This window comes from Botryllus schlosseri, chromosome 3, assembly GCF_051294905.1.
Source record: "Botryllus schlosseri isolate E-star chromosome 3, Bs_hap1, whole genome shotgun sequence".
In the NCBI taxonomy this organism is placed as follows: Eukaryota; Metazoa; Chordata; class Ascidiacea; order Stolidobranchia; family Styelidae; genus Botryllus; species Botryllus schlosseri.
In genome coordinates, this window is record NC_137238.1 from 666,898 (window position 1) to 682,034 (window position 15,137).

General features: G+C 39.1%; 1 protein-coding gene and 1 long non-coding RNA gene across 3 annotated transcripts in view; one reads left to right on the forward strand and one right to left on the reverse strand.

The window, feature by feature from the left end:
- LOC145435510 (uncharacterized) overlaps positions 1–7,782 on the reverse strand; it is a 43,554-nt gene extending 35,772 nt beyond the window's left edge. The window contains exons 1-4 of one of the 2 annotated variants that reach the window (XM_080312791.1): positions 7,474–7,782; positions 6,069–6,127; positions 2,477–2,555; positions 1,401–1,499 (exon numbers count right to left, since the gene is read on the reverse strand). In XM_080312791.1, the coding sequence (XP_080168917.1) occupies positions 1,401–1,499; positions 2,477–2,555; positions 6,069–6,127; positions 7,474–7,546 (310 nt within the window). In that variant the 5' untranslated portion in view covers positions 7,547–7,782. The remainder of the gene's footprint in view (positions 1–1,400; positions 1,500–2,476; positions 2,556–6,068; positions 6,128–7,473) is intronic. The other variant, XM_080312790.1, reaches the window with a different exon arrangement.
- The window catches only part of LOC145435518 (uncharacterized), a 446,234-nt gene that overhangs the window by 55,706 nt on the left and 375,391 nt on the right, over positions 1–15,137 (forward strand). The window lies entirely within an intron of this gene.

Consider the following 15,137-nt stretch of genomic DNA (forward strand, 5'->3'; position numbering starts at 1 on the left):
TGTAGCGTTAGGTCAAAATTTGTCAAAATTGTTTACAAAATCAAACATTTTTTGACCCCTACATTTCGTTTGTATCGTAGATTTTGCGCTGTCTGTGAACTTATCATTTTATAATTTACAGCTTGTAGCCTACTTTATAGGCCTACCGCTGTAAACGGCCCATCGTCTGCTCATTGTGAATCATAAACGGTCAAATGAAACAAATAGTGACATGGTTTTATGGTCAACGTACCGCAATATCCTAACTGAAGCAAGATTGCTTGGGCATTGCATGGTTCTTACATCAAGAAGCGCAAGCTAAAAAATTGTGATATAGACAACATTGTCAGAATGAAGCAACACGGTGCATCACCAGCAAGCAGTGTGCACACAACTTCAGTGTTGTCAGCTAACAACTGCTGCTGTTGAACGCTCTTTCTCCATTCTTGGCAAGCTACTTAGTAAGAACAGACACTTTCTACCCGAGATAGCGCATTGGTATAATCCGCGGCTGCAACACCAATTGGTGTGGGTTCGATTCCGACCGAGGTCGACTTCATAATTCCGATAGCTAAGTGTTGGAGGTTTACCTAGGCTCCTCCTCGCCACATCATCCGCGTAAGCGGTGTCTTACAAAAAAGCCTAGAGGTAGGCCGTGCTATATGTTGGCAGTTACGGAAAATAATGAAAAATATCGGCCTGGTGTAAATGACCATAGTAGTTGACAAACACCATGAATACCACAAATCAAACACTTCCTACCCGAGAATGTAGGAAAGTATCTTTCGTTGTACTACAACAAATTTTAATTATTCCACCATAATACGTAATGTAACTACTGCAATTCTTCATAGGGCCAGATTTCGTTAAAATACTAGCTTTTTCAGGTAAAAATTTGTCAGTTTTTAGCCAAAAACGTTCTTGCAGGCCAATCTACTTTGTAAAGACAGACAGTTCCAACCAGAAATGAAGATAAGTAGTACAATTTTAACATTATGTGCGAAAACACCTAATTTGCATACGTGAGGTCAAAATTTAGATTTTTTAGGTCAAAAAAAATCGCCCTAATCATAACTAACCATATAAATCGATTGTTACCGTTTAGAAAGTAATGCTGGTCGAGCTATCTTAGAATACGTAACGACTCCTCCGTGTTAAACAATCGCGGACCAGGTTTGCCAATCAATGATTATTATCAGTCGGTCGTCACCCTGTAAGCTCCATAAAACGCAAGTCGTGTCATTAACTTACATCTTTCATCCTTAGGCTTCGAAGTCGTGAGGTAGTCCTCGGTTGCGGTCGTAGAACGTTCATAGGCTTGAGTTGAATTTGACGCATTCCCTCCATCTGTGATGTGTCAATTGGTACGATTTTATCATAAATAATATCGTATGATAATCTCAAATTATGTTAATAATTACCGTTATCGTAGGGCTTCGAAGTCGTGACGTCATTGTTACTTTTGGTCGTAGGGGTTTCAATGGAATACGTTGTTTTGGCGCCTGATTGTTGCGATCCATCTAATATAAGTGTGTCGGTTAAGATGACTCAGCCTTTATCATATTCGAGTAATGCTTTGGAAATTATTTTCATTATCTACGGACTTGGACATTGCGATACCATACTTCGCTGCATTTTCAGTTGATTCGATTGCTAACGTTGCTTTCCAGTACGTGAGGGATTTAGTCATTATTTTCGTGAGTAATCCTAACCATGATTATGGCATCACGTTTTGTGGCCATGCTGAGGGTGAAACTCGGAACTACTGTTAATATTCGGAGCGTTGGATCAAATGTTTAGGAAGACATAATATGCCCAATCGAGGTTTAAAGTTTTCGCGGTGGCAAACACGATCGAAAGTATATATATGCGCTCTGTGTAATCGACGATGTGTCTTTAGTAAAATTGTTGTTACATAATAAGAGCTGGATAATAAGAAAATTTTCAGCCGTTCCAAGTTACATCAGAATTCAAATGATAGCTGAACATTTTTCAAATTAGATTAGAATTAAAGCTACACATTTTTTTTTAGACTTCATACTCATAAGTATGAGAATAGCAAATGTATGTGGAGCAAGCAGGTATTGTTTGGCAATAAACAGTTTTCCTGCAGCATTATTGGGGAAGCAGTGATTAGATTAGAATTAAATTTTGTGAGCGAAGTAGCAGTTCACAAATTAGATTATAATTAGATTACGGGAATTCCCCTCTAATTAGCCTAATTAGACAACTAGAATTATCTGGTTGCCGCATTATCACATTTCAAGGACAAGAGGACCGTGCCGATATCGGTGACCAAATCATCGTCACTTTTAATTTCATTTCTCAGACATGTACCTGAGTTGCGTCTCCATCTACATGTCGCAGACTCGCAGTACCTGCGTACTCGCACTTTTAAAATCAAGTTGTGAATCGGATTTGATGGTGACAAACCAATCACTTTAGAATCTGGCGGCTTATTCAAGGAAAACTAAAATCTAATTTAGCGCAATATTACCTGACTGTGTGACTTCAACACGTTCTTTTTCCGCCCGTCTTTTCAAGTCGCTCATAATGGTTTCGAGAGATGTGCCGTCCTGCAAAATACGCAACATATTCATTATTCACGGATATGCGCGTGAAATACGCTATAGTTGGCATACGGCACAATGCATAAATGTAGCCTAGTGTTGTTATGATCGTGAATTTACGGTGGTATCGTTTCACTCTGATTTGTGTATAGGACTAGAATGAGTGCCTATCATTATTTCCTGGTGTGCTTTGTTTTGTATTAATACAACGTGAATTGTGTTATACTGCCTTTGTTTATCTACACTCAGGATATTGATTGTATATTGCTCGCATGTATTCAAGTAATCATGTTGCCGATACTTAATACATTAGATCGAGAGTGGCCTGCGGCCGTAGAAGGAAATTTGTGCAGCCGTCAACATGCAAATTTACTTTACGAATTGACTCTTACGAATTGAGAGATTTTAATTAATCTTGAATTTTTCTTCGCGCTACATGCGATTCTATGTGTATTCAATTTTCAATTTTATTGTAGAAGGGCCATGTGCAATCTGAACCCCGCAGTACAGATGCGATCAGCAGAGGAAAATGATACGCCACATATACAAATACGAACTGGGAATCTTGTATTCCTGCTTATCATGAAAGAAACTCGTTTGTAATGCGTTTGGGCGATTCCAATATCTTTCCGCACAATACCGACAATTCTGATGCGTGGTCAAGAAATAACAGCAATAAAGTTACTAATAACTGTTGGCCCAACCGAAGATGTATCATCAATTCATCATTATAACTTGCCTAAATTTTCGAACACAGTCCCTCCATCAACTCTACGGAATAACCTGATCACAATGGGCTGAGAAAGGATAATATTTAATGGTTGTATGTGATCATTCCGGAGTTCCGCGTGAATATACATGGAATGTTTAACTATAAGGTCCTATATATGGTGTGGACACAAGCAAATCTCACGGCTCAGTCAAATCGGTCGATATCACACTTTCCGTTTAGTAAAAGGCAATTTGACGGTGATTTTTGACCGGATTGCTGAGCATTAAATTTGATAAAACGGGAATCAATCGAAAGCTACCGCGGCTCTGGAGCAAGCTCACACGAGCGTGAGAGTGTGAATGCTCAATCGGCTGCGCAACAATGGCTAATATGCTCCCCTGGTCACAGGCGGCATGGTTGCGTCACAATACCAAACTCCGTTACAACGCAACATTCGAGACTGATTTCGGGGACTTCCAGGACCACGAACAGAATGAAATTTATATTTCCGTCACGGGCCCCCGCGGATCCCGCCGAATTTACTTCAAATTTAGCTTGATTATCGTGCAACCGTCGTATGTCTCGTGCAAATATTAAGTAATAAACAGCAACAAGATGGTCTTTTTTGTAAATAACATCATACTATATGCAGAAATTGGGCAGACTATTATTATTTCAAAGCGAATTCTGCAGCTGTATTTATTGAAATATGTGGCAGTGCATTGAAAATCTGCACGTTCGATTTGATATGAACGAGTGCCGAAAATCCATTACCATGAAGATAGGTGGTGGCGAACGACGAACGTAATAATAACCCGTAACGCTTCCGATGACATCTTGGAGTATGATAGCAACATACATGGCAACTTATCACGTCTAGCCTTGTCATTTCTATCCAGCAGCTCATTTTGAGGTTATTCGGGAATAGTGGTTACATGTAGGCTATATCAAGAGAGAAAATGGTTTCAATCGCTTTATTCGGGCAGATTACGAAACAAAATTCATAATTCCGATTTCAAACGACTGATTATTCATTTGCTGAGACTGATAAATCCAAATGCAAACTATTTTGCAAACATTTCTAATTCTGATTGACTTTACTACTCCAACTTTTTTAAACATTCTACAATCCTAACTAAGATCTGCTTTTTTCCTCATTTATATTAACGACATTGTTAATGCATCTTTATTCCGCACAACGCTATTTGCTGATGATACTCACCTCTTCATAACCTCCAACACTGTCGATGATTTGCATGCATCTGTGAATAGGGAACTCCCAAAAGTGTCGAGATGGCTGCAAGCAAACAAACTAAGTTTGAATGCAGATAAGACCGAGACGCTCGTTTTAAATAATGCCAGTCATAATTTCACTGTGAACATCAATCATAAACAAATCTCAATATGTGACTCAGCAAAATATCTCGGCGTCACCATTGATTCGAAATTGTCTTGGAAGCAGCATATTGAATGCACAATATCAAAACTAGCTCGGTGTGTGGGAATAATGACCCGTCTCCAATCTTTGGTTTCCAGATCAGTACTACGAACCATCTACTTCTCTCTTTTCCACTCGCATCTGCAGTATGGAATCGTAGTATGGGGAAATGCATGTACAACATTTTTGTGCAGAATTCGAACCCTGCAAAACCGTGCGATACGGCTGATCTCATCTGTACCTTTACGTACCAATTTATCGCCTTACTACCGTAAGCATCGAATTTTGCGAGTTGATGAACTGTATCGCTTCGAAGTATCAAAAGTTGTTCACAAATATTTTTCCAATAGTCTGCCTCTTGTGTTTGATGACTTTTTCATACCTGCTAAACATGTCCATTCCCATTACACGAGATCTTCGTCTAAAAGAAACGTCTACTTACCCCAACCCAATAGCAACCTAACTAAGAGATCTATCGACTACTCGGGACCTATCATCTGGAATGCATTACCATCACATATCCGTAAATTGCCTTATAATAGATTCAAAAAAGCCCTACTTGATCACCTCTTGTCGTTACACTAACACTGTTGCCCTACCTCGCCCAGACATTGCTTCATTGATCATTTGCTACCATTGTTTAATTTTTTTTCTATTTTTCTTTCTCAACTAAATATTTTTTACAGCCAGACTGTTCTGAGTCAAGTGTACCTGTTTGATGCTGGTGTGATCAGACTAGATGACCTTCATGGTCTTATCGATCATTCCTATCTAATACCGAATACTGTGCACGCATATTTTCTGTACCACCATCACTGCCGTTTGTTATGTATTTTGGTTCGATGAAAATAAAGACTCTCTCTCTCTCTCTCTCTCTCTCTCTGCTAACAGAAAGATGTTGATATCAGTAAGCTATGGGCGATTTTGCAATTAAATTTAGTTTTCACAGTAGGATATTTGATATCAGACGGCCATTCTGTCGATGTGAGTCCTGCAATTTTACCAGTAATGAAGCAAAACTGCTGATTTTCCTAATTTAGAGCATTACAAATCAGGTTATCAATCATTTTGCAGATCTAGCGGTTTCGCGGACCGCCTGAAAATGCTTCGCGGGCCCCCGGTTGAGAATCGCTGACCGAGAGCGTAATAACAATTCCATTATATTCACGAAATCTAATACGGAAAGAAATGCGATGAATTCTGTCCTAATTTTATTTCGAGTAGGTATAGGCATACTAAACGGTTATGTGACGTTATATTTTGGAAGAATGCTCATTGCTCAGGCATCGATGGATTACCGGTCGAACAATTACGCAGAAGGATTTTGTTGTCGTGTTGCATTTGAATCTGCCATTATCAACTTGCTCACCTCACACTTTCCATGAGAAGTCCAACGGCCGTTGACGTAACTTCTGCTGCAAAATTGGCCTGAAATATATGGGATTGGTGGATTAGCGCACGTGCTTTTCAAACTAAAATACGTAAATGTGACGCCCTGTAATGAAGATCTATAACAGAGGTCCTCAGCCGGGGGTCCGCGAGACCTCCAAATTTGCAAAATGATTGATAGCCTAATTTGTATTTTTTCAATTAGGTAAATCACGAGCTAGATTCGATTCATAACTGGTAACATAACTGGTAAAACTTTACGACTCATATTAGAAAAATAGCAGTCGGAAAGGAAATATCCTGCTGTACAAACTCATTTTAATTGATAAATTGACAGCAGCCTAATGATACAAATATACATTGCTATTTGAAGAAGCTTTGTCGGGGTTTGTGAAAAAATAAAAAGTTCGAGTAGTAATAGGTCAATCCGGGTGACTTGGAGATGTTTACAAGATGTCAGTCTCAGTATAATAGTAAGCAGTCGCTGTGAATGGACATTTGTGATCCATTTTTTCTGCAATATACATAATAACCAAAAATAATTTCATGATGAGCTGCTAGATAGAAATGGCTAGGCTGGACGTTCATTAAGTAATCTGTTTTTCAATTCTGGTGCCTTAGGTGTGAACGAAACGTTATGAGTTAACAGTACATGTACATTGTACATTCCCACCACCTATCTTTGGGGCAATGGATTGTCAGCAGTCGTTCATATCAAATCAAAAGCGTGGGCTTTCAAGACACGGCCAGTTCTTTAAACAAATGCACCTGCAAAATTCGCTTCGAAATAATAAAAGTAGTTGCAATTTTACATAATGTATTATTATTAATAAGAGAAGTATTTATTTGCTCTTTATCACTAGCCTACAGTTAAATTTTGCATAAGTCATATCACGGATGCACGATAATTGAGCTACATTTTAACGAAAACTTAGGGGGGTCCGCGGTGGTCCCTGACGGTCAAAAGGGGTCCGCGAAGACAAAAAGGTTGAGAACCACTGATATATAAGGTCTAAAGCTAAGCAATCGGAAGAGACAGACTCTATATACCATGGAGTGACATGTTTTGGAATGATTTATCGTGTTACTTTTTAGCAGCCATATCATCCATCTGTATTTATGCAACTTATCTCTTCATATGTCTCCTTTATCGTCATTATCGGATCCACACACGGCTGTAAATAGCAGGAATAATGGACATTCCTAAGCTGGAACTACGCATGTAAGCTGAATCATTCACATATAGACACACCGCAAGTTGTCGAGCTCCGTACCAAAATGAGGATAAGATTGACTCTGTATCCTCCCTGCTTACCTTCCAGGCAAAGTCACAATTTGCATATAAATGAAGAACTAGTATTCACCAACTATACTCAGTTACTCACTTGAAGTACAGGTAACTGTCACAAGCAACGCAGTCAAATACCAAGTGGTCGAGAGGAGTGGAAACACGGCCATCCTGTCTGACTTGCAACAATCAGTATAACTGTACCTTAATAAAGCATGCCTGGATAAATGCTAATGAAAACGAGGAAGTTGAGTCCGTGAATAGGTGTTCTTAAATATGAAGCGCTATGTGCGTCTAGGCATGAGTTGACTAACTTTTGCTTAGTATTTGAAAATTATCGTGTGTACGTTTTGAGCTGTTATTCATAAACTGATCTTTATCGCTATATTAAACATACAGCACGTTTAATTACGTTGGGAACTCCACTTCCTTCTGCGCCGCGAATCCGCGTGCTAAATTTGTACAGGGATGAGTTCCTTCAATTAAATTATGTATCGCAATGTGCAGGTATTAATTTATAGAAACGCCTTTGAAGCCCAAAGTAACGAAATATAGTCATGAAACACGCTACGTTTTTCTTCTTAGATGTTATAGCTCACTCACTTTATATCGTTTTCTCAATCTAATAGTGTAGTAGCTGCGGATCGTACCACTACGTTATCTCGCCAGCTCAATGCAGGTGCTATCTGCAGAACTGAACAACCGTGTCATTTCTCATTTATTACGGTACATAACTCCCAAATATACGGAAAGTGGATGCGCCACATATAGTATTCAGTGACTGAAATAAAATTACTCATATATTCAATTTTCTCTAATCAGACTCAAAGGATTTTTGAAAAGCGTCAAAACGTTATTTTATAACTACGTTATATATATACATATATGCAAACATGAACTAAAAATTCAATATGTAAATTGGTTTCCTAGTCAACAAGCTCACCAAATGGATCAGTATGAGGTCGATTTCCACACCGAAGACAAAACCAACAAAATGGTCCATGTCATATTTATAAACTCACTATTGCAGTACAAAGATGAAATGCTTGTTCACATAATGATAATTTGCTATTCATTTTATATAAATATAGATTAAAATTAGAGTTAAATTTTTATCGAAAACATTCATACATATTCATCATAAGCCAATGAATCCTGCCTATGGTACTATTGACGCATATGGCCAAAAGAAAATCGATTCCACCTCACTCACTAACGAACGAACTTAAATCCGCATCAAATCTCGATAAGCCAATCGGTCGATTTCGTTCTATATAATACCCAATATTGGATATTCAAATAATATTAATTAGTGATCGTCATTTGTACATGACGTAATTGCTACCACCAATATAACCCCGTCAACATTAGCCTATTACATAAAACGCTGTACGGTTAAGACTTGGACATTGGACAACCAGGAAATTTTCTAATTTTCGAAATTAGATTGATTATAATTATAGCTACACAATTTCTTTTTCAAATTAGACCAGAAATATAATTATTGCAAGACAGTTTTTTTACCAAATTAGAATAAAATTAGAATTGTAGATATATAATTTTTCAAAGTTGGATAATATTTAGAATTACTGAATGATAGCTACACATTTTTCTTTCTCAAATTAGACTAGAATTAGAATTACTGAATTCACGAAAACTAGGACATTGAATCGAGCTCAGGTTATATCAAATCATAGTTTCTTCGGTTAAGCATGAGCAGGAATTACCCATAATTTTCTAGCTGTCCAAATCTGATACGATTACTCTCGTCCAATTATGATCAATCATGATTTCTTGTTACTCGGATAGTTTCCTCGCCACCAAAAAAAAAACCGCTGGACGAAGGACTGGCAAAGAGCGGAAGTTTCTTGTGGAATGTTTTAAATAAATTTTGCCGTCGCTGACGTAATTCGAACTGTCATTCGTGTCGTAAACAAAAGAAAATCATTCATTTTTGTCGCATACGCCAGTCCAAGTATAAGTAACTGCATGACCACTGACGATTGAATTGTTGCGATCGTAAGTCACGACTGCATCGCTTGGACAGTAGCAACCGTCAGATTCGTACATCCCAAGTATTTCCGTAGAATTCAAAGCCCTCCTCCAAATCGTAAAACTTTCTATTTCTCCGCGGAAGCCATCGCCTTTAAACTTTTGTTCACCCGGACTTGTTCCGCTGATTGAACCGTATTGCGCTTGACCCAAGATCAGAACGCCATCACCTGGGACGGGTTCAGGATTTTGAGCAATAGTGGATGGAAGGAGTGAGCCGTTAACGTAAGTAGCTGTCGATGACTCTGACTTCACGATGCACAAATGTGACCGGGTTGTTATGGGTTTGTTCATCTTAGTGAAATGTTTTTTCTTCCCTAAATGCATTTTAAGCGCTGACTGCTGCCTATCAATTTTCACGTCGACTGTTTGGCACTCATTCTGACTTTCAACGCTCGTCGATGCGCAGTAACTGAACATCCTTCCGGTCACAGGCTCTGTTTCCGTCGCAGGGCGAACCCAAGCGCATGCCGTGAGTGACTTCATGTCTGGAACGATACCTCCATACTGGATATAGTCGCTGTGATCTTCACTTGGGAATAGGAAGTGAGAAGTGCTGCAGGCTGAAATAAGATATGAAAACATATCATTTTTGAACGTTAACAGGTGAGAATTTTTCTTCATTCGAATTCCAAAATAGGTTCTCCAAACTATCATTATAGATGTCGTCACCTTGTATTCCCTGAAAAGCAACTCATGTATTAAACTCTGTATACATGCGATTCAGCTGTGATGGGGCTTGCAGCATCTATTTTACATGTAGAGCTGCGCTTCACGCTCTGTCAATTCAAATGAATATGGCCAAGATATACGGCCGAAAAAACGAAAAATATAAAAAAAACTTCATTTTATGTAATTTTGAAACATGGATCAAATAATTTAAAATACGGACATAAGCTACTATGATTACACCGCGACGATGTGTCGTCATGTCACCACACATTGCTCGTTCTAAACATTAAGTGTTTCCGTAAGCTGCAAAAGAAATAAATAGACATATATGAGTAGGAACATATCAGTGTTAGAAAAAGTCACACCATAACACTCCCATTTGTTATGACGTCACCATGACTAAATTGTGAATCTAGGTAATGGAAGTTGAGCTATATTTGGTCTGCGTGCCTAAACATAATATAAGCGAATACTTATCACTGTTTTTGAGTCTGAATTAGCAAAAAAGGGAATAAAGTTATCGGAATTCCCGCTATGTTAACCCTCATGCTCGATAGAAATAGTACTCGAAGCCAATAGCTCTCCTTGTATGTATAAGATACTGTCAGAGTAGTAGTCACAAATCAGAGTACGGTTGATGCCAGTCGTAAGATTTCACTCGGTGCGACGTGACTGGAGCAAAATGTCCAGAAATGGTCAAGTACTCATCGTCGGTACTCAAGTCAAAGTAACAATAACGACGTAAATTTCTACTTGAGAACAAGAAGTGATTTACAAGTAAGTAAAAAAAGTAAGCATTCGAGGCCTAGAAACCCGTCAAGTAGAAGTCTGCAAGTAACGAAATACTTCTACTTGCCGAAAACTGTCAAGTAGAAATAAAAGTAGTCTATGTTCACAACCACTTGCCGAAAAAATGCACGCAGTCTTACCGAAAAAAGTGTGTATTCACACGCCTGTACCGCCCCTGACATACGGGTGTGAATAGAAACCTTGGTACACGAAATAACAAGCTATCTCAAACTTGCACTATTTTTAGATGATACACGAACTCCTTTTGTTGACACATCCTTGACTGGTGTATTTTGATAAAAGTCGACTCCAAGGCACACAAATGAAAGTTTGAGCGACCCTTACCGACTATGTGAAATCTGTCGTCTCGAAATTATTGGTTGTGTCACCAAAAAGAGAGGTGATGTGTCATCTAAAAATGGTACATGGAACGCTCTCGTATTCGACATTTCGTTCTGGTGACGTCATATTTTGTGTTAGGATTGTTGATATACGCTATTCTTTTGAATTCTCTACTAGTTGCTGACGATTACCCATGACGAGTGTCAGCCGAAAATATTCGGGTTCATTTCAATATGAATGTACTATTCAATTTTAATCATTTTGTAGTAACTATGCCCGTCGGCCATGTTAGAGAGCACAGCATTGTGTACAGCGTCAGTGGCCTATTTATCTCGATATAGAATTCATGCGGCCCGCGCCCTCTATGAAATTTGAAAATGGCCCGTGACCCGTGTTTTGAGTTGGCGAACCCTGTGTTAGACTATTTCCACTTCTACTTGACAGTTTGACTTTATCTAATCAAGGTAGGTTAAGTCAGAGACCCACTTCCATCGTCCGTAGGCTTGGTGGTGGCGATGCCGTCTTTCCTTGTAGTCGTAGATGGCTTGGTCTCGGACGTAGTAGTTGAGTGTGACTGATGCACTCCATCTTCGATATGCGTGTCAATGGAAATGGTTTGATTATTCTCGTTTGATAGTCTTACAATAAGTTAGTACTCACTGTTACCGAATGGCTCAGACGTGAGGACCTCATCATTGTTAGTGGTCGTACGTGGTTGAGTTGCAATTGCTGCTATGAAATTGCTTTCTCAATTCATTTTATGTGTACAGTTGAATCCGGTTAATTCGGACTCCGGATAACCCGGACCATCCCCTTTTTCGGCCATATGCTCGGGAACGAAACAAAATCAAATATTGCCCGGAAAAAAGTACTGTTCATTCGGACAATTATCGGCTTGATTCGGAAATGGACTCGCAATTCCTATCGTTACGCAGAGGGGCATAGTAACGATGTACTTCTACACTTCGAATTACCAGAGGTAGATCTTGCGTGCTAGCTGTGCTTCCTCAAGTGGTTGTGATTTTTTGACAACATTTGCTTGGAAGTATTCAGTTTCTTCGACAAAATTAGGCCTAGGATATTTACTTTAATACTTACTTGTAAATCGCAAATACTGCTTCTACTTGAGTACAAATTTGCGGCGTTGCTTCTACTTCTACTTGAGTACTGACGGTGATTACTTATATTATGGGCACAAGCTGAGTGGAATAATGACTATCCATGCATTAAAAGTGGACAATGAAGTCTTACAAACAAGGCCGTGTCAGCTTCAAAGTCGCTTTTAATTGGGTACAATTGCGTCCGTCTGGTACAGACCTGGGCAAAGTTCGGCCCGCGGGGCTATTTTGTACGGCCTTCAAAAGGTTGCCTGGAATTCAAAACCTGCTTTTTGAATGTTGATGCGTGGACTGAAACAGTCGCCTGCGTCCACTGGACAGGAAATTCGTTTACTTTGAAGCCTATTCATTAATGCGCCACGATTACGCTGCCTACGTATCTGATTCAGTGCTTGATTTTACCTATAAAATCAGTAATTTGCTAGTAATTTTTTTCTGTTCATTATCAAGAGTAAGTTCTATGGAAGTGAGATAGAAAAATGTTGCTTCTGCATCGTTAAAGCCGAAAACTAGCTTTATAGAGTAAACGGCAGGGTTGTAATGACTCGAGTCATGACTCGACTCGAGTCAGACTCGAGTCACGATTTTTTTGTGACTCGACTTGACTCGAGTCATTTTCTTGAAATTGGAAAATGACTCGACTCGACTCGAGTCAATATTTGGATTGACTCGACTTGTACTCGAGTCATTACGCATGACTCGACCCAAGTCATTGACTCGGCTTATTTTATATGACTTGAAGATGAAGAAATTTGCGAATCGTAATGGTTAGATCATCGCATCTGACGAATTCTGCCGACATCGCTATTTGTCACCACTGCTTTCGTTGCACTCGTCTGTTATAATATATGCCGCCGTAAAAGTAACAGATAATTGCACAGTACCAAAGTATTGCACAAAATCATCTAGTGATGAAGGGGTAGTAGATCCTCCGCAATCAAAGTACTCAAGACTGTACAATCAAACAATCGAAACAAAGTTCAATTAGAGCCAATGAAATGAATCAGATGGCCATGTACTTGCAAGAGACTGATAAGCTCATGTACGGATTTGAAGGTGATGATTCTTTGCATTTTTGTGCAACTAGAAAGAACGAGTATCCAATACTCTTCAGTGTAGTTCAATAATGCTGGTCAATTCCTGCATCTAGTGCACCAGTGGAACGTGTATTCAGTAAATGTGGATTTATTATAAGTCCATGCCGCTTTAACATGTCTGAGGATCTCCCTTTCACTTTAGTATTTTTGAAGTTGCGACATCAGGTAGTAGCCGTCGGTTAGTCTGCGATAAGTATACGGCAAGTCCGTGGTCAACGGATATCCGCTTACAGTTTATACTTAACTGGCACTTCCGCAGTAGCTGACACGAACGTCCTGTGTTCTGTGTAGTTCTTGACTGTAGTTCAATAGACACAAACAATTGCCTTTTCCAGATATATTGTACGGGTCGATAGTAATTTGGATAGTTTAAGCAGTAAGTACAGCGTACATGAGTCTCGTATAAATCTGAGTCAATCTTTGATATGCACTGGGTTATAACTATGCGATAAGTCACGTGATATAGCATTATACCATAACAGATATAGGAGAGAGAAGGGGCCAGAGCTCCACAAAGTGTAACTCATTGATTTGATCTGCTGTCTGTGAAAACACACAGTTAAGGCAGTTAAGGAAAATAAGGAGAATATCGGCCTGGTGTGAATGACCATAGTAGTTGACAAACACCATGAATAGCGCATAACAAACAAACCCTAATAACTTCGCTTCTTCTAGTTGGAATTGAGTCAAATTTGCTATGAATCATATTTTTACACAATCTAACCATATCACGAGGAAGCCGGATGAAAATTCAAAACTCTCTATTAGTCTAATTAGTCCAAAATTTTCTCTCATAGCACTGGTTTCTACTGGTTGGGATTGAGCCAAATTTAAGTTTATTTTAGGAGCGTCCTTTTTAAGATTTTGTCCTCTTTTTTGAGAATTTTGGTAAATGTAGGGCAAATTCGACTAAGATACAGTAAATCAGCACTGAAGTAACGCTCCGGTGGCTATTTCGTGAGCTGAGCAGGAAAGTTGACCTTTTTCAAGTCAACTACCTGATAATGTGAAAGAAAAACTGTACCTCTACATCTACATAAACATGCATATGTTGATTCTCTATCTGCTGATATCCACACATGAATTCGTTGGTGATCTGCTATTTGTGAGCTGTCGTCGATGTGCCCGTAATAAAAACCGAATGCTTGTATTTGTGATGTATCAGACTGACAACAAGACCGATAGATATTTGATTTAAAGTTCTACAATTAGTTAAGTTATCATATTTGCGGCCTGTCTCGTCTATCTGTAGCATCGGTAAATCAGGCCAGGAACTGTCCGTTATCTGCCTAAATATACATGTGCCAAGACTCTGGTATAGGGACGAAATAAGCATGTTTGGCAAGCAAGGAATTCGATATCGCCCAAGCAGGATTGAGAACATAAATTAAACATGACTTCAATGCTGTGACTTGGACTCGGACTCGAGTCATAACACTATGACTCGGACTTGACCCTTAAAACGGTGAGTTGGACTCGGACTCGAGTCGGTGATGAATTGGAAATGACTCGACTTGACTCGAGTCAAAACCACAAAAGTAAGATTGACTCGTGACTCGGAACCATGTGACTTGGTTACAACCCTGGTAAACGGTTATCAAGATATGGCAAAATCTGCTTTTTTCGGCTCGTTCGGTGAAAATGCACGACCACTAGAGGGTGTACGAACCCAAAATTATGATAGAATTTAT